This window comes from Spizellomyces punctatus (assembly GCF_000182565.1).
Source record: "Spizellomyces punctatus DAOM BR117 chromosome Unknown supercont1.3, whole genome shotgun sequence".
Taxonomy (NCBI): domain Eukaryota; kingdom Fungi; phylum Chytridiomycota; class Chytridiomycetes; order Spizellomycetales; family Spizellomycetaceae; genus Spizellomyces; species Spizellomyces punctatus.
Window position 1 is genome coordinate 1,236,876 of NW_015971539.1, and position 16,829 is coordinate 1,253,704.

The window sequence follows — 16,829 nt, forward strand, 5'->3', positions numbered from 1 at the left end:
CATCATGTACTCTCTCACACCCGACCGACACCAACATGCCTCTTCCTGTCGCTTCAATACCTCTCTGCATTCGCATACGCACAGCCAAAACACTCTAGCAACGGGTCATCGCTGACCCCGTTGTTCCTCTTCACGTCGGCTCTATCACTTGCCGATTCGTTCCTCAATGACTCGCCGCTAACATTGGCCCAATACGAACAAGCAAGCGGGTTGTCACGAATAAAAATTGCGAAAACCCGAACAATGATCTGCGAAACACTGGAATGGAGGTTGGCCGTACCAGAGCAAGTCTTTGTCCGCTGGACAGCATTTTTAAAGACATTGATGAGAAGACCGCATGTGATGCATCATAACAAGGTTACAAGACGGCGAGCGTCCTCTCCCGCCGTGTTGCGACAGGATCGGCCAATGAGCGGCAGAAAGGATGTGGAGCAGTGGGCGAGAGATTTTGTATATAAGGGAGTGATGCGTGCTGTTGGCAGCAGTGACCCTAGTGAGAACGCTAATATTATGGACAATTGTCACCAAGATGCGAATGATGTGGACACTGTTAGCAGTATAGCTGGCGTAATATAGTGTTTCCTAGTGTAGTAATAGTCTAGGTGGTTTGTACAAATGATGGGTACTGGGCGTTCGTAAATATCTAATATACGCCGTCGAATACATGCCTGGGTGCATGTGAAGCATCAACTTGAACAGAAAGGACCAGAGGCACATTGTCTGACAGAGTTCGCATATAATGGAATGTGTTGATTCCGCATACGTGAAGATGAATAAAGAAATTGCATTAATCTACAAATGCCAGTGAACGTGCCTATGAAAATGCCTATGAGAGAGTCTCGACTGCTGAAATCAGCGACTGATAATCAAATCCGGCTGGATTCTTATGGAACGTCTCCACCAAATCCTTCTTGGCTTGAGATCCCGTCACATAAAAGATTTGCATCTGGTATACCAAGTTTTGCGCTTCCTGCAAAGTGAGGATTTTGCGATCGGGATCGCCAAGCTCACCAACCATGAGGACAATGTCTTTCTCATCTGCGAGCTCGACGTAGTGTGTCAGGACGAGATGGGGTCGAGCATTTTCTCGGTGCGTCTTGTATTCTAAAGTGTCGGTCCCTTTAGTGCCCATGCGGCTCCACAGGCCAAAACGGTAAAGCATACCTAATAGAGGTGTAAAGTAGATTTGATGACCGGAAAACTGAAGAAGAAAGAACTCGTAACCTTCGTTACGTGGAAGGGGTAAAAGGAACTGAATAGACATGGATGAGCTGCTCAATTCAAATGATCTACAAATGATAGCGCCAATCATACCATCGGGAACTTCTTGGCTTGGTCAAGCAGGCTCTGGTAGAAGCTTGACGGCATAGCACCACTCAAGCATTGTCTTGACGAGTGATACTCGTTCCAAATGTTGGCAATCTGGTCTGACGACTCTTGCTTGAGGCGCTCCACATCCACAATCTTTTCCAAGCTCTGACGATATGAATCCAAGTCGATCAGCTACATGCTAAGACGGTCACGTATCCAAGGCCATTATACCTTGACATGCGAGGGTAATCCATCAGCGCGAGGAGCTAGCCCCTTGACCGATTTGCCCGTCTTCGTTTCATCTGGCTTGTCATCCTTATTCTCATTGGACGGTTCTGGAGGAGGTGCAGAGCGCTTTCGCTGGATAAGTTCGTCTACCGATTTAGCCCCTTCGCTTGAGTCTCGGTCAGAAAATGTTTCAAGGTTCTGGGTAGTCAATTCAAACCCCACACCTCTGAACCGCTTTCTTGAGCTTGTCCGCATACTTTTTGCGATACTCGTTCGCGACATCATCAGGACTCAATACAGCAGATAGTAGTCCGTCCCATATCGATCTCAGTGCAGTCGGAGGAGCTTTCGTGGCAGGAGCATTGTGAAGGAGGTGGTGAAATTCTGGGAGGTAGATCATTCTGATCAGTATACGAAAAGAGCACTATGTGATGGAATTTGTCGTACCAGGAGCGAGAGTAGCAAAAGGTCTCGCCAACGGTCGCCAAAGACCAAAGGACGAGCCCCCTGCATGTGTCGTTAACCGTAATGAATGCCTGCTGATGGACATGTTTGAAAACTTCAAAATCCTAAAGTCAAATTCCGTCCGAAAGAACTCTAAAGTCATGTGACATGTCACCCCGCCCAAAAACCAAACCACGTTTTTCCTTTCCGTCTAGACCTTCCTTCTGCCACGGCCACTCCTTCTGTTTTTTAGACTCGATGCTTTTGGTACTCTTTCATCCCCCCACGTCTTTCTCGCCTTTTGTTTTGGGTTTATTTTCCTACCTTTGTTTATTATTCTTTGTTTTCTCGGGGAATTGGGTTTGGAGCCCATAGTCGTGAAAGAGCAGTTTTTAACAATATATCACTGGAGACGGAGACACTGTAAAGGATGCCCGCGGGACGGACACCCAGGGAGAGCATGAGTGCCACCGAGGATGAAGATGACGACCATGTCTTTGCATTTGACAAGGATGAAACATTCCGACGAAAAGGACCATGCAATGACTCGGCTTGTGAGGACTTGAGTGGAATAGACTCTGATGGTATGTGTTCATTAGTGGGCTGTGCTGGCCAGGGCGAATTTTGGGCTGATGTATGGTCGTCTATAGCTTCTTCCAGTACGGTGCGGTGGCGACCGCCTGTCCCCAATGGTCAATCAAACCTAAACCCAGCCGTCCGCAAGAAGAGCACAACAATTGCCGAAACCCCAAGCAGTATACTACCCTCTTCGCCCTCTGAGGAAGACACCGCATCAACTTTAGAACCGCGTCTCTCCTTTGCAGAACCTGCCGATGTCTCCCAAGTCGTTGATATTCACAATTTCACAGCAATTACGTCTGCAGATACGCCCAACTCTGTTTATCGGCGGAAAGTAGGACTTTCTGACTTTGATGTTGTCAGTGTTATTGGAAAAGGGGCGTACGGAAAGGTGTTTTTGGTTCGCAAGAAAGGTGGCTTACATGCCACGCAAGGCAAGAGCGATCTCTACGCAATGAAAGTATTGCGAAAGGCTTCGATTGTTCTCCACGGTAAAGATGCGGAGCACACTCGGAATGAGCGAAATATTTTGGAAGAAGTTCAGCACCCCTTCATTGTCACACTTCACTACGCCTTCCAAACTGAATTCAAGTTGTACCTGATTTTGAGTTATGCATCGGGAGGCGAACTCTTCACGTACTTGGCCCATGAAAAGATGTTTGCCGAAGATGTAGCGTGCTTTTACATTGCGGAGCTCTTACTTGCCATCGAGCATCTCCACGAACTCGGTATCATCTACCGAGACCTCAAACCCGAAAATGTTCTCCTCAACTCCACCGGCCACGTCCTGTTGACTGATTTCGGGCTCTCTAAAGTTGCGTTGGATGCGCGGACCGTATGCGGCACCATTGAGTTTATGGCACCCGAAGTATTGGACGAGCACCGACAGGAGGGATACGACAAAGCCGTCGATTATTGGAGTCTGGGCGTGATGTTGTATGATATGTTGACGGGATCTGTGCCATGGAAGGGCAATCGCAAGCAAATCATGGACGGAATCTTAAAGAAGAAAGTAACCTGCCCGAAATACATGACTGCCCATGCACGCGATCTTTGCACGAAGCTCCTGCAAAAGAACCCTGGAAAGCGACTCGGAAGCGGTCCAAAAGGCCCTGCTCAGGCCAAAGAACACCTTTTCTTTCGCCGGAATAAACTAGACTGGCAAAAATTGGCTAAATTGGAAGTTGCTCCGCCACTTGTGCCCAAAATGTTGGATCCAGAGGATACCTCAAACTTCGATGAGTGCTTTACCAAGATGCCCGTAGCGGATTCGCCTTCTGAAGCTGCGTTTGATCATTTTGCAGGATTTAGTTATGTGGCCGAGAGTGCTTATCTCGGATAGTTTGTTTTTGGTGGGCATTCGTTTTTGTTCAGTTGTAAAGGACTGCGAATACGCAGTGTACATAAGGTCGTAATCATAATATATTCTCGAATGGATCAATTTGGGACTGATTTTGAGGGGAAATTGGTGCATGGAAATACCTGGAGGTGACCGCTCGAAAAGCTCAGCGGCCAGAATCGAAAACTCGCCATTCTTGGCATACCTTGTAAAGTTACGATTTGCCTCACCGAACTTTGTTAGGGAGGACAAAAGCCCAAAGAGTTAAAAGATCGTCACCGCCCGAATCCCTTACCAAGTTTTTAGGTTTCCCTGATACCTGGGCAATGTACTCCAAATTATGCAAGCCCTCCGAAAGCCCAGTCGCCTGTGACCTTCTTTATTAGCATCTTTTCCCTGACAAACACACAGCCTATTGTTTCAAATCCCATCGTACAGATATCAATGCTGTGCCTTTTCCCGCTTGACCAAGCATATCGACCAAGGGTTAAAATCTTTCAAGCACCTTCTTTAGAATCGGGCTCTTAACACTGCTACCAGAGTTAGGAAGCTGCTGGTTATGACTGCCATGTTTTGGATGGGTTTGCGTGAATTTGGGCTTTTCGTCTGTGTATTCCTCAGTTATGGTATTCCCCAGTTAGGTGTTTGTGAGGATTCCATCTACCGTCATATTCGACCCGCGGCTCACCATCTCATCATCTCGTGGAACATTGCAAACAAAGAGCAAGAATATAGATGGTTTGATTATTCGTAAACCAATGAGGGTTGGCAGCAAAGTTATATTTGATTTCCATTCAGCGGCACTATTCACATACAAAAACGTATACCAACAGTACAAACTTTGCAACATATAGTGTCCAGGAAGGTAAAACAAAACTAGCAAAAAAACATTGACACATCCCCTCGCTTTTTGGAGGGACGCAAAATGTGCTCATGCACAACGCAACCATACCATGCACCAACCAACAAACTCGAGGGTCGCTACAATTCTTTTTTAATTCCCAGTACCTCCACCGTTTGCATTCCCGTTTCCATTTGCATTTCCATTTCCATTGGTATTCCCATTGCCAGCAGTCAAAACTCTCTTTACAGCCCCCTCAACAGTCTCACCCTTATCCACAAAAAATAATTTCGCTAATCCACTCCCAATTTTTGCACAACGTCCCAAATTCAGAGCTCGCAACTCCTTCCATCCCAGGCACACATTGACAACTTCCTCTGTTACCCATTCGCATCCCCGCAAATCAATACTCACAATCCGGGGACACACTTTGACGAGACGCTCGAGTGCCGTTGTCGGTGTGATTGGAATTCGGGTTAGGTATGGTTGAGGCGTGTATTGAACGGTGGACAGGTATTCATTTGTCTCCTTTATCAGCGTGTCGGGGAGGATAGGACAGTTGGAGAGAGACACGTGAAGGAGGTTTGGACAGTTTATAGCGAGGGATATTAAGGATGACGATTGTATTTGCAGTCGGGGAGACTTTTTTATGTCTTTTGCCGGGGTGCTGGGTATTGTGTCGGTTTGGTGAACCCGTAGGTGATGGAGGATATGGGGTGGAATTGGTGGATTATGTCCAGGTTGGAAGGCGAGGGTGGAGCCGGGATGGTGGAGATGATGTACAAGAGGGTGTTGATGCACGGCGGTAGGAGGCTGGTTTAAATAGTTCCAGACAACCGTGTGGTGAGGTGGTGCGGCCGTAGGTGGCTCTGGTGGGACCGTCGTAATTCCTTGTCCATCAGCACTCCCCCCCACATGACTCTCCGCATACCCCCACTGGCTACCATTCACCAACATGGTAACTGGCGGTAAAATCGTCGACAGAATATCAGGTTCGTTATCTTCAGAAACAATACTATATCCATCATCTTCTACGCCGATCTGGTTGTTGTTTCCAGCTTCCCCTGTCTGAACAATCAGCTCAATGGTGCTCGTAGCCGCCGAGGAATAAATTGGAACGACGCGAGACGACCGCGCATTGCTGTTACTGGAATTAGATTTTGTTTCTGGTGAGGATAAATCAATCATCTGGAAAAGCAGCAAGTGTCAACATCATATCGCGCATGAGTATACATACAACATAATTGGAAATATAGGGCACTACAGCCGATAGTTACATACCTGAACAAATGTTCCCAGCGGACGAGTATTCTGATGGCGAATCAACGTTTGAATAAATTGTGCCCAGTTGAAGGTGGACTTGAATTTGGGATATCTAATGCAGGAAGGAAACCATATTTAACACCAGGTTAACATTCTGTTCATCTGCAAACAGGGAAAGTCCTTCCCAACTTGCCTGTATAATAAAGGCGTCGCGCAAATGTTGAATGCGCGACAAACAAGCGCAATTCGTGCCAGGGTGGACTGATCGTGAATGTCTGTGTCAAAAGTCAAAGAGCGTATGAGCCACCCTTCATAACCTACACCACCCCTTTCGCCCTCTACTTTTCTTGAACACATGCGGAAACTCACAATAAAAGACCATCGAAATCAGTTCATGTGGCAGAGCAGCCACAGGACTCTCAGCCATTCTCTTCAGCTTGGCCTGTGCAGACTCTCTTTCTCGGTCGCAAAGCTCCTTCAATAACGGTCTCTCGACGTGCACATGGCCCGGCACGGAATCAATCACTGTCACTTTCTGCTCGCAAACTGTCAGCATTTTCTTGCTTGGCGAGCAGGGGCGGATGACCTCTTCGGAGGGACGTTTTTTGGGTGTGTGCATGTGATGTCTGAGTGGCCCAATCTCCGTCGTTGGAGGCAAGTAGAAAAGTGTTGCAAAATGGGTTTTCAAGGTGACTTGTCCTCCACCGATCGTGGAGGTTGGTGAAGTGGTCTCTGCGCACTTTCAACTTCCTTTGTAAATAGCAGCCTCTGAGCACGTGTACGGCCAAGGATGGCACAGTCATGGATACTATTGAAGGTCTTTTCTGCTCTTCCTTTTTGTTTTTATTTTTAAAGGCCTATAACGAAAGCCTACATGCTTCCATCAGAATACCCCACAGTTCAACTCTCCACATCGTTTAATCCCAAAAGACTTGCAGTTGTAAATAATTGTATTGGACATGACTCAGGACACCAGCTCAGAGCACATCAACGCTTCTCTATCCGATATAATACTCGTTTCTCGACGACAGGACAACACACTAATATATACAAGAAATCACCAAAAGTAAGATGTGGGGTCCGTACATTTTACTTCATGCAAGGAAAACGTTCAAAAAGGTCTGGAGGAACCGTCCAATCGGCGGGGTCCCACGGATTGCCGTGACAAACCGCTCGCCGCACTAATTCATCACACAAGGCAGCAAGATCAATGTGTCGACCGTATTTGAGGATTTTCTCGCGAAGAACGAAACAAGGCATAGTCTCGGCACAGTTTTCAACGGCTGCAGGTGGCTCTAAGGTGGTAGAGAAGGGGTTCTTTGCAGGAGGGCAGCAGCTTTTGATGGGAGGGCAAGGATCGGGTGTGGGGAGGTGAGATATATGGGCGGTAATGACCGAAGACTCCTCAGCATTGGGTGTTTTGGGATTATCGTCCCATTCTGATTGAATCGCCGGAAGGAATGTATCCTCGCCTCCCTCTTGAAAGCTTTCGTCCTCTGTATCATCTTCAGTCTGTGTTACGTCCATTGGAACTGGAGAGTAAGTCTTTACATTTGCTGGCTCAGCAAATACTTTCTCTTGACGAATGACTGGGCGAGCCTGTAACTCCGCTAATGCCTTTGCCGCAATCATCACGGCGTCGTGCGAGTGAGCATCCGCCATCTCCTGCGCAACCTCAGGAAGCCACGAGCTAAAGGTAAGAGCCAGAAGCTGTTGTAGCTGCCGGTTCTCTTGACGCAATTGCGCCCGTTCCTGACCAAGAGACGAGACCTGAGAGCGGAGAGAACGTAATTCGTTCTGGAGCTCAAAGGCCTGCTGTGCGCGTCGCTCTACATGAAGGAAAGCATGAATTTCGCGCACATGGTGGAAACCAAACCGAAAAACACGCTACCTCGCAATGCCTTTTGAGCCTGCCTGTTCTTCTCTTTCCTATGCGCAACCATGTCCGTTATGAAGGGATTCGGCTTGGCACCTGGCTTCTTGCGCATTGGCCCAACAGAGTCCATATTGGTCATTCGCAAAGACGAAGAGGCGACTGTCCGTCGTTGGCGCAAGAAGAAAAAAAAAACAAGCTCAAAGGAAGAGCGAGAGCAAAAAGGAACGAGACACCTCTCCCAACACACGTCGCCAAATTTCTTCAAGCAAGGGATTAGTGTATTGGTTAATACACCAATGTGGATTGAACCACTGGACTGGCGACAACCAGCCCGGAAAAGCTAACTAGCTAACGAACTCCTTACAAGTAACAAACTACTACTAGGCCCAATTACACATGCAATACATTACGGTTGTTCTAACCGGGTAACTAGCGCCCACCACCACGAGAGAAATCCTACTCGCCCTTTGATTCCGAAATTCTTGGAGGATGTTTCAGATACCAAGGTAGATCAGAATTAGACTGGGAATATGCGCGTGGGAAAAATCATCAAGATATACCTGCGATCATAGCGATATAGTAGTAGCAGCATTTGCAAGGGGTTATGTTGTATTTGTCGGGCGGACGAGGTCCTCGGCACCAGAGCAGGATTCTCATGATGGACTTGAGAGTTGAGTGCTGGCAGATGCTTGCGAGTCGAGGGTAAAGAAACAAGAGGGAAGAAGAAGAGGGGGGGTTTATATAGAAAAAAGAGCAGATATATTGAGTCATGCATGTATGCAGGTGGCAACTGCAGAATATTCCTCTCATAGATGGCCGCAAAGGGATAGTAATTGCCAATCATTCATTGCAGGTATTGGACCCGTTTTTTGTTTATCTTCGTGAGGATGATGTCACAATAAATGTGGTTAATTCAACCTGGCTGCAATGCTTGCTGATGTGGGAGGGATTATGTTGCACTGAAGATGTTTGATTGGTTGAATTTGGCAAGCATATCACGTGTATTAGGTAATCACTCGGCGACGCTCGGCCTCTGGTTGCTAGGTTACTCACGTGATACCCTGTCGTGGCTGCTGTTGAAGGTCCTTCTCCGAGGTGGAAATTGGGCAATCGTTTTCCTCATCCATCACCCACATCCGCTAGCAATGTCTGACGACTGGAACCCCTCTGAAGACCCCAAGCCCCAGATTGAAGCCGGTATGTCATTTGTGCTTGTTTTGCGCAGGTGATTAGATTGTAGCATATTCACTCAATGCTAAATCTCGTCCGTTTTGGCAGACTGTGCTGAGGGTCACCATTGCCACAGCCTAAAGGCAAAACTCGACGCGTGTACTGCACGAGTGGAAGGCGGGGATGCTGGAGAAGAGACCTGCGTTGAAGAGTTCTTTGACTTGATGGTAAGCCTCCATTTCCAGCCCCTACTACAGTGTCGTGTTTGACATGTGTTCCTTTCTCTTGTGTAGGAGTGCGTCAACCACTGCGTAAGTCTGAAGATCATGGCAATCCCCTTCATAGTCAGATTTGACTGGTATCTAACTTGAGAAATTTGGAAACTTTTAGGCTGCGGACAAACTCTTTGCAAAGATGAAGTAGAGGAACAGTTGGCGAAGGGGAATGTTGCGGGTAGACTAATATATATCGATTTAATCCTGCGAATGGATCTGGTTGCGATTCTCCGTGGACTTTTGGATGATGAATTTTTGTGGGCCTTTTTTTTGCCTGTTGAGATGCCCCTCTGATGTGACATGGGTTCGGACGGCAAGATGATGCACCTCTTCCTTGAACCGGTTTCGTGAGGAAAAGTCGAAGCCGAGCACTAATGCATGAATACCACATGGCACAACTAAACAGTATGCAGCTCCATAACACGGTGAAGCAACCCCATATGCAGATTACAGGGAGCGTAAAGACATATGAAAGTGCAAAACGGGGTTTCCCTCGCCATTTGCATTCATGTAAAGGACCCATCTTCTGATGTTCGGGTTCCATGAGCCCAAGTTCTCCTTGTGCTGGAGACATCTCACCTTTCTTTTACATTTTCATCTGCCATTTAACTTCGTGATGCTTTATAAAATTCAATGTTCTGAATGCCTTAATGGCACCCAGGTTACTACCAGAAGTTAATGGAAACCATCTTGTGCTCACAGATTTCATAAGTTACTTTTGTGTATATCCAGTGGCTCTGCAACAGCAAAAGTAGGTCCAACTCTGGTGCTATCGCTTTACTTTTTGTCGGGCAGCTGCTCCATGCTGCGACACTCGACAGAGCCAACCTGACGTTCCTTACGCGTCACCAGGCGGAACGTCGGACCACCCAAATGGCCGACTTTGATATCCCAACCTGTTTGTCAGCGTTCGATTTTCGAAAACACTTTTGATCGACTGAATAGTTTTATTCATATAATCGACGAACAGACGAACAGATCTGTGGTCAAGCGACAAGCAAGGATTATGACGGGGACTATGCGAGCAGTAGTTGTCAAAAAGCCAGGTGGGGTTCACAGTTGCTTATTTATCTGATAGTGGCATTATTGAAAACGGGCGAAACAAAAGGCAATGCATCCGGGCTGGCGATCGATACCGTTCCCAAACCGAGTCCAAAGGACGATGAGCTACTAGTGAAGGTAACAAACCTATCCATCCATTACAAAAAGGAGGTTCTGACTAATCAAAGTGAACCCAATATGATAGATCCACTCTTTTGCTTTGAACAGAATGGACATTCTCCAGCGGGACCAGCATTACCCCGTTCCAAAGGGGGCGTCTGATATCCTCGGGGTGGAATTTGCGGGTGTTGTGGAGGAAGTTGGTCCAAAGGGTATGCCGACGATCGCTCGATTTATAGATTGTGGATCTAATCTGACTTGTTTGGTCAGTGGAGAGGTACAAGAAGGGGGATAGGGTTTTTGGACTCGTCTATGGGGGTGCCTACGCAGAGGTTGGTTGATGTCAACAAAGTTGAATAATGGTATTCAGGAAAAGTTGACGTGCGATTCAGTATGTGACAATTTCGGAACACATGGCAATGTCCATTCCGGAACAGTTTACCTTTCAACAAGCGACTGCCATTCCTGAGGTATGCAAAACACTTGTTTGTTTGTGCTCCACACATGATGCTGATCTAGTCCTTGGACAAAGGTTTGGTTCACGGCATATCAGGCTTTGTTTCTGATCAACGATCTCAAAGAAGGTACGCCTATGACAAAGGTAGATTTACGCAAACTGCCAAGACAGCTTATTTGTAAAACAGGCGAGGATGTCCTCATCCATGCTGGAGCCAGTGGTGTGGGGTTATCTGCTATTCAACTTGCCAAAAAGGCCAAGGCGTACGTCCGTTTTGTTTGTCATGAATCGTTATATACCATTCCTCATAATTCTTTGTTTGCACCAAAAGAAAACACATCATTGTAACAGCCGGACACGAAGACAAGCTCGCATTCTGCAAATCCCTCGGAGCAACCGACGGTGTCAATTACAAAAAAGAAGACTTTCAACAAAAGGTGCGGACTTGACAAATGACTTTTTAGACATGCTCAATGTCAACCCACTGCTGTGATAAACAAAAAGGTGCAAGAAATCACAAACGGAAAGGGTGTCAATGCCATTGTAGACTTTATCGGAGCGGGGTACTGGGATAAAAACCTGGCTTCTTTGGCAGTGGATGGGCGTATGGTCCTCTTGGCTTTCTTGCAAGGTAAAGTATTTGCTGATCAGTATTTTATAGAGCGTCAAAGCCTGAGCCATTTGACCTATATAGGCGCTGTCCTCGAAAAGTCCAATATGGCACCTATCCTTCTCAAACGACTCAAGGTATGACTCGTGTGTTTCCATTCGACCAGACTACAAACACTAAGATTGGCCCGACAGATTCAAGGATCCACGCTTCGCTCCCGTTCACTAGAATACCAAATCGCTCTGCGAAACCATATTGAAAAAGAGGTCCTACCGGGCCTTGTCGATGGAAGTTTGAAATTGATTATTGATAAGGAATTTGGATGGGAGGACATTGCTGAGGCTCATAGGTGGGTAAATAGTGGTTTTACGCAAGTGAATTGTCACCAATTTGGGGATTGAATCGCTCTGATTGGACTTTCCTTTGTTTTTCGGGACAGGTACATGGAAAGTAATCAGAGTATGGGTACGTTATGGTCTTATTCGCATCACACAGTTTCTCTCCAGCCAAACTCACTTTCTGATCCGGCGCCTCAGGGAAAATCGTTGTAAATGTCACCAAGTGAGGGCATTTTATGCACTGATATCATAAATCTGCTAGGCAGATAGTTAGGATCTTGCAGTGTTAGGCAGCATTTACCAGCCAACAGAGTATATATACGAGGCTTGGACAAAAAAGCAGAAAACAAGAAACTAAACACAACTTGGTAGATCAAAGAACAATATATACATCAGACCAGAATGCAATCGATACATGGCGTCCCATTCCCATTTGCATTGCACTCCAAATTATGCAAAAGACATCATTCGCCTTCAGATTACTTATGCAGAACCCGCTGGTATACCCAATAACATACGCCACCTGCATCTCCACCTCACAATATGGGAACATTGATCCGGGTAGATCCATTCGTTGACGCCGAGCGCTCAGATGCGCGCATAGGATAAGAGGGTTGTCTGTTAGAACCCATAGGTTGAGCGTATTCTCTAGACGCCTGCAGTGGATGCGGTTGCTGAGGCTGCGAAGGTACACCGCGTTCGGAAGGACTATAATGCATCGAGACACCAGAGTCTCGCGGCTGCCGGGTTCCGGCGAATGCCTCTGGCGTCGCATGGTGTAGATGTGGGTCAGATACAGGACAAGACGCGCTTCTCGGAAGATTCAAGTGTGAAGCATTGTGCGCTGTTTCCCAGAATTCATGCATCGAGGGAATGGTGCTATAGCTCCTAAACACACCGATCCTATCAAAGAAGGGGTCAGAGAAAGGATCGCGGCGAGATGGATCTTGGGAAACTGAAGGACGCTGGCGAGTAATGCGTGCCCGTCCAGTCGGAATATCGGCAAAAGGATGACCCAAGAAACCCTGCAAAAATGGGTCCAGATGCTGAAAGCCGGGGTTAGGCCGACGTGTGCGGCTATGGGCTCGGAAATCTTCAAATGGATCATGACCTGGGGTAATGATAGCCGCGATCCATGGTCAATTCCCTGTCAAGCAGCGCAACCAAAAGCATGGTAAACGGCACATACTGAAAAGCTGTTCCATGACGGAAAATAGCGAAGTGTTTCCAAAGAAGGCTTCAAATACATGGAAAGGATCGACCGGATGTCCTCTCGGGTGTGCTGAAAGAATATAATGAAAAATCAGTACACAGGAGTCGTTAATACAGTGAACCGCAACACCACTTCACCGGATGGGACTGACGGATTCTCTGGGATATCCTTGGCTTGAGCACCTGAAGTAACACGCATGTGGTTAAGCACCTTTCACAAAATGGTTCTCTGAAAATGTCTAGGTCCTACCCGTGCGATCGTAGTACGCTCTCTTTTGATCTTGATTATCAAGCCAAATTAGAATCAACGATCTATCATGCTCTTCCACCGAAACTTGTTCATTCACTCCGTACCATCGCTCAACACTTCATATGCCTCAGCTACAAGCCGAAACCGCATTTGAGCTTCCTCAGCATTTTCCAAATTTTTATCGCTGAACATCAAAGGAATCGGTATGAGGGCGCAAGTTGATATTCGCACTTCGAGTCAGACTTACGGGTGCCATTTAAGCGCTTCCTTTTTGTAACTACACATCAATACTACATTAGTACGTCAATTCATGGCAGGAAGAACCAACCCACTTACGCTTTTTTGATATCTTCTGCGGTGCAGCACTGTTCCAGACCAAGTATATCGTAATACTCTGTTGCCATATTGACGCGACGGTGACCGAGATCACAGATGAATGCGTTCAGCAAATCTCTTCACCGTAAAACAAGTAGACAAGTTCGACAGGTAAAGTTGCGGCAATCTGCAGTCGCCACAGATGGCGAATAAAACCTCCGTGGGGAAAACGAAGGAATGGCTGCGTAGGAAAGGGCGTGTTACGTGAAGTTGATGGCACAGCTGTTCATGATTATGTCAGCAGAAACTGCCAGAACTGCGCTTTCGAACATTCCTTTTTGATAACCAGTTGACATGGTCTACCATGTGCAACAAGCAGATGTCATGACATGGTATCAGAGGCAGATACACACAAGTGGTACTCTGATACGCAGTCCGTGAGTGCTTTGAGAAGGCGACGTCTACTGAAATGGAGTAGACTGTAACGCCTAGCTGCATGCCCACCGTTGAGGTCCAATGCATGGGCTGTTCTTTAGTGCACTACGTTTCTTTCTTGGAATTGACATGCTCATGCGTTCATGCTTTCTACTCGTTTCTGGCTCAGCGTTACGATTTAATGAACTAAAACTTTAACAATTCTCTGTAACATTGTGCGTAAATACATTGCGACCCTCTTGAAGGCTGCCACGAATGACGATGACTCAGAGGGTTTGGGATCGCGCTTCCGTCATCCGGAATTCCCGCTGCCGACCAGCAAAACGGCATTTGTCAAGTTTCCAATTCCACATCTTTTAAAAAGAGCGACTTGCAAAGGTCACTTTTATAACCTCATCTCCATTCTCCACTCTCATACCATCGCAACGTTGCATCGCCACGCCCAACGCATAGCCGCTTGGAGGCGATCCTTCGAGCACAAGCACCGAGACACTGCTTCTCAGCTCTCTGCTGCTATAGACAACTTTCGACGAGCATTACCTAAAGGTGCTGACCCTCGAATTTGCAACGCTCAGAAAGCCCGTACTCTCAGAGTCCCGTTCTTTACTCCACAACGACTTGCCTCATTACGGCGGCGCATTGTTCGACAGTCCACAATGGCCGACGTTGCATTTGTGCCCCACCAACAACCCAAGGGCCGAAGTTGGTCTTTGTTCTCCTGGACACCGACATCAGTGACGCTGGCGCAGGCGGCAGAAAACAGGTTGCTCTCTAGATTTCAGTACTTTAAGCCAGCGAGTACCCTCGTGGGAGCTGCTACACCACAGGAGGCTCGTGAAGCTGTACAAGAAACAACCGAACTGCCAACACCAACCAAAGACATCTCTCAAGATATTGCGTCGGTGCAATCCACGGAGCCGAACGAGAGTTTGATTGCCCGTGTGGGCCTTGTAGACGTTGGCGATGGGCAAATGATCAACACACTAGTTATCGATCGAACAGATGAAAAGTTGCATCATACCACGGGTGCTGGTATCCTGCGAAGAGAACTGAGTCATGGATCAGGCGGCGAAATGGTTCACTTGGAACAGGACGTGGCCCCCGTGGAAGAAGTTGGTCGAACGGGCACAAAGAAGAAGACTCTGGTTATGGCGCACGGATATGGGGCTGGGTTGGGTTTTTTTTATAGGGTACGTTTGGTGATAAGCTCTCATCCAATACGGCAACCTGCATTGTTAATTCTTTAAGGTCAACAGAACTTTGCTGGACTGAGCGACGTCTCCGGCTGGAGAATCTATGCTATCGACTGGCTTGGCATGGCAAATAGTAGTCGTCCGCCATTCCCGAAATTAAAACGTGGAGCAACGGATGATGAAATCGTGGAAGATGCGGAGACGTTTTTTGTAGAATCATTAGAAAAGTGGAGAGAGGCGAATGGTATTGATTCAATGACATTGATGGGTACGTATATCAGACTTTCATATTCGCCATGGTTATAATCTGATGCAGTTTTTAATAATAAATAGGACATAGTCTGGGTGGTTACCTCTCTGCATGTTACGCGTTGAAACACCCTGAAAGAGTCGAGAAACTTGTGCTTGTTTCGCCAGGTACATATCGCATGTTCAAATGGTGCAGCGGCTTGGCCTCTACTAAAATTCTCGGATATCAGCCGGTGTTGGCAAAATACCAGAAGGTCAGGAAGCGGCACTGAGACGACGTGGATTCCTACCCGCGCTCTTTACGACGTTGTGGTCATGGAATGTTACACCCATGTCTGTTATTCGTACGATGGGGCCCTGGGGTGAGTATTTTCTTATAAGATATCTTATTCGATAGTACACGTCAATTGCTAATGCGCTGATGAATAGGTCCATCACTGGTCCGCAAGTACACAAGTCGTCGGTAAGATGGACTGTTTGGACGTTGAGTGCGAGCCTGGATATTCATGATTATCGTTCAGGTTTGCCTACCTTGACCAGAGCGACGCAGACGATCTGCACAGTTATATCTATCATATATCAGCTCAGACCGGAAGTGGAGAGTTTGCATTAGCAAGATTACTTTTGCCGGTATATTACCTCTTCGAAGCTTGTTGTTGTTGCATCCTCTAATGAGTGCTTTGTTCCGCATAGGGAGCTTGGGCACGGAAACCCCTTCACGACCGCCTAGCCAATTTGAAGATGCCAACGACCTTCTTATGTAAGCACCAGTAAAATGTAGACCATCCGTTTCTTTACAATTCTGATAACAAGACCATGTCACTTAGACGGAGCGCACGACTGGATGGATTACCACGCCGCCATGAGTGCCGTTAAAGGAATGAAGGTACCCACCCGAATAGCCCGCGTAGCTGATTCCGGCCATCACTTGTATCTTGGTACGTATAATTATCGTTTTGAGGACTGCCGCCATTTCTGACTCGACTGTTGTGCGTAGATAACCCAATGGGGTTTAACAATGCCATGATTGCCGAGATGGTTAATAAGGATGTTGCGCGAAAGGGGGTGGAAGATGTTGAGTATGTTCATGTAAATGACCGGCGGTGATATAAGGCTGGCGCTCGAAGCATAGATTTTAATTTATAGCGATTATCGTACGATTTATATGCAAGGAGGTTGAATCGCAAATACACGGCGAGTAGATCTGGTTTAGATCACGTGACAGACCTCAACTTGATGACATCACGCGAATTGTTGAGAAGTGTTCTTTCCTAGCCATTGCG

General features: G+C 47.0%; 8 protein-coding genes across 8 annotated transcripts; 4 read left to right on the top strand and 4 right to left on the bottom strand.

Moving 5' to 3' along the window:
• Positions 1-716: 716 nt before the first annotated feature.
• Positions 717-2,119, bottom strand: SPPG_02167 (uncharacterized protein). The gene is made up of 6 exons (XM_016750466.1): positions 1,987-2,119; positions 1,764-1,923; positions 1,543-1,705; positions 1,315-1,476; positions 1,165-1,252; positions 717-1,104 (listed from the first exon to the last, which is right to left on the bottom strand). The coding sequence occupies exons 1-6, from the start codon at positions 2,087-2,089 to the stop codon at positions 827-829; spliced, it is 954 nt and encodes a 317-aa protein (XP_016611142.1). The 5' UTR covers positions 2,090-2,119; the 3' UTR covers positions 717-826.
• Positions 2,120-2,413: 294 nt separating this feature from the next.
• SPPG_02168 (AGC/RSK/RSKP70 protein kinase) lies at positions 2,414-3,904 on the top strand (the record flags this gene model as incomplete). The annotated part of the gene is made up of 2 exons (XM_016750467.1): positions 2,414-2,567; positions 2,634-3,904. 2 exons carry the CDS (start codon positions 2,414-2,416, stop codon positions 3,902-3,904), a joined length of 1,425 nt encoding a protein of 474 aa, XP_016611143.1.
• Positions 3,905-4,640: 736 nt separating this feature from the next.
• SPPG_08993 (uncharacterized protein) lies at positions 4,641-6,728 on the bottom strand. Its single transcript, XM_016757144.1, has 4 exons — positions 6,375-6,728; positions 6,199-6,280; positions 6,024-6,117; positions 4,641-5,930 (listed from the first exon to the last, which is right to left on the bottom strand). Exons 1-4 carry the CDS (start codon positions 6,622-6,624, stop codon positions 4,896-4,898), a joined length of 1,461 nt encoding a protein of 486 aa, XP_016611144.1. The 5' UTR covers positions 6,625-6,728; the 3' UTR covers positions 4,641-4,895.
• Positions 6,729-6,778: 50 nt separating this feature from the next.
• On the bottom strand, positions 6,779-8,113 carry SPPG_02169 (uncharacterized protein). The gene is made up of 2 exons (XM_016750468.1): positions 7,897-8,113; positions 6,779-7,834 (listed from the first exon to the last, which is right to left on the bottom strand). Exons 1-2 carry the CDS (start codon positions 8,018-8,020, stop codon positions 7,095-7,097), a joined length of 864 nt encoding a protein of 287 aa, XP_016611145.1. The 5' UTR covers positions 8,021-8,113; the 3' UTR covers positions 6,779-7,094.
• A 913-nt stretch (positions 8,114-9,026) lies between these two features.
• Positions 9,027-9,507, top strand: SPPG_08994 (uncharacterized protein; the record flags this gene model as incomplete). The annotated part of the gene is made up of 4 exons (XM_016757145.1): positions 9,027-9,078; positions 9,160-9,278; positions 9,345-9,362; positions 9,442-9,507. The coding sequence occupies 4 exons, from the start codon at positions 9,027-9,029 to the stop codon at positions 9,472-9,474; spliced, it is 222 nt and encodes a 73-aa protein (XP_016611146.1). The 3' UTR covers positions 9,475-9,507.
• Positions 9,508-10,596: 1,089 nt separating this feature from the next.
• On the top strand, positions 10,597-12,119 carry SPPG_08995 (uncharacterized protein; the record flags this gene model as incomplete). The annotated part of the gene is made up of 11 exons (XM_016757146.1): positions 10,597-10,699; positions 10,758-10,819; positions 10,880-10,957; positions 11,020-11,071; positions 11,132-11,207; positions 11,276-11,381; positions 11,449-11,580; positions 11,656-11,691; positions 11,749-11,903; positions 11,994-12,019; positions 12,091-12,119. 11 exons carry the CDS (start codon positions 10,597-10,599, stop codon positions 12,117-12,119), a joined length of 855 nt encoding a protein of 284 aa, XP_016611147.1.
• Position 12,120: 1 nt separating this feature from the next.
• SPPG_02171 (uncharacterized protein) lies at positions 12,121-13,982 on the bottom strand. Its single transcript, XM_016750469.1, has 7 exons — positions 13,691-13,982; positions 13,602-13,631; positions 13,459-13,538; positions 13,355-13,384; positions 13,243-13,287; positions 13,082-13,174; positions 12,121-13,003 (listed from the first exon to the last, which is right to left on the bottom strand). The coding sequence occupies exons 1-7, from the start codon at positions 13,756-13,758 to the stop codon at positions 12,429-12,431; spliced, it is 921 nt and encodes a 306-aa protein (XP_016611148.1). The 5' UTR covers positions 13,759-13,982; the 3' UTR covers positions 12,121-12,428.
• A 778-nt stretch (positions 13,983-14,760) lies between these two features.
• On the top strand, positions 14,761-16,653 carry SPPG_08996 (uncharacterized protein; the record flags this gene model as incomplete). Its single annotated transcript, XM_016757147.1, has 9 exons — positions 14,761-15,294; positions 15,361-15,565; positions 15,631-15,714; positions 15,777-15,908; positions 15,976-16,009; positions 16,068-16,176; positions 16,240-16,306; positions 16,374-16,484; positions 16,544-16,653. 9 exons carry the CDS (start codon positions 14,761-14,763, stop codon positions 16,651-16,653), a joined length of 1,386 nt encoding a protein of 461 aa, XP_016611149.1.
• Positions 16,654-16,829: the final 176 nt, after the last annotated feature.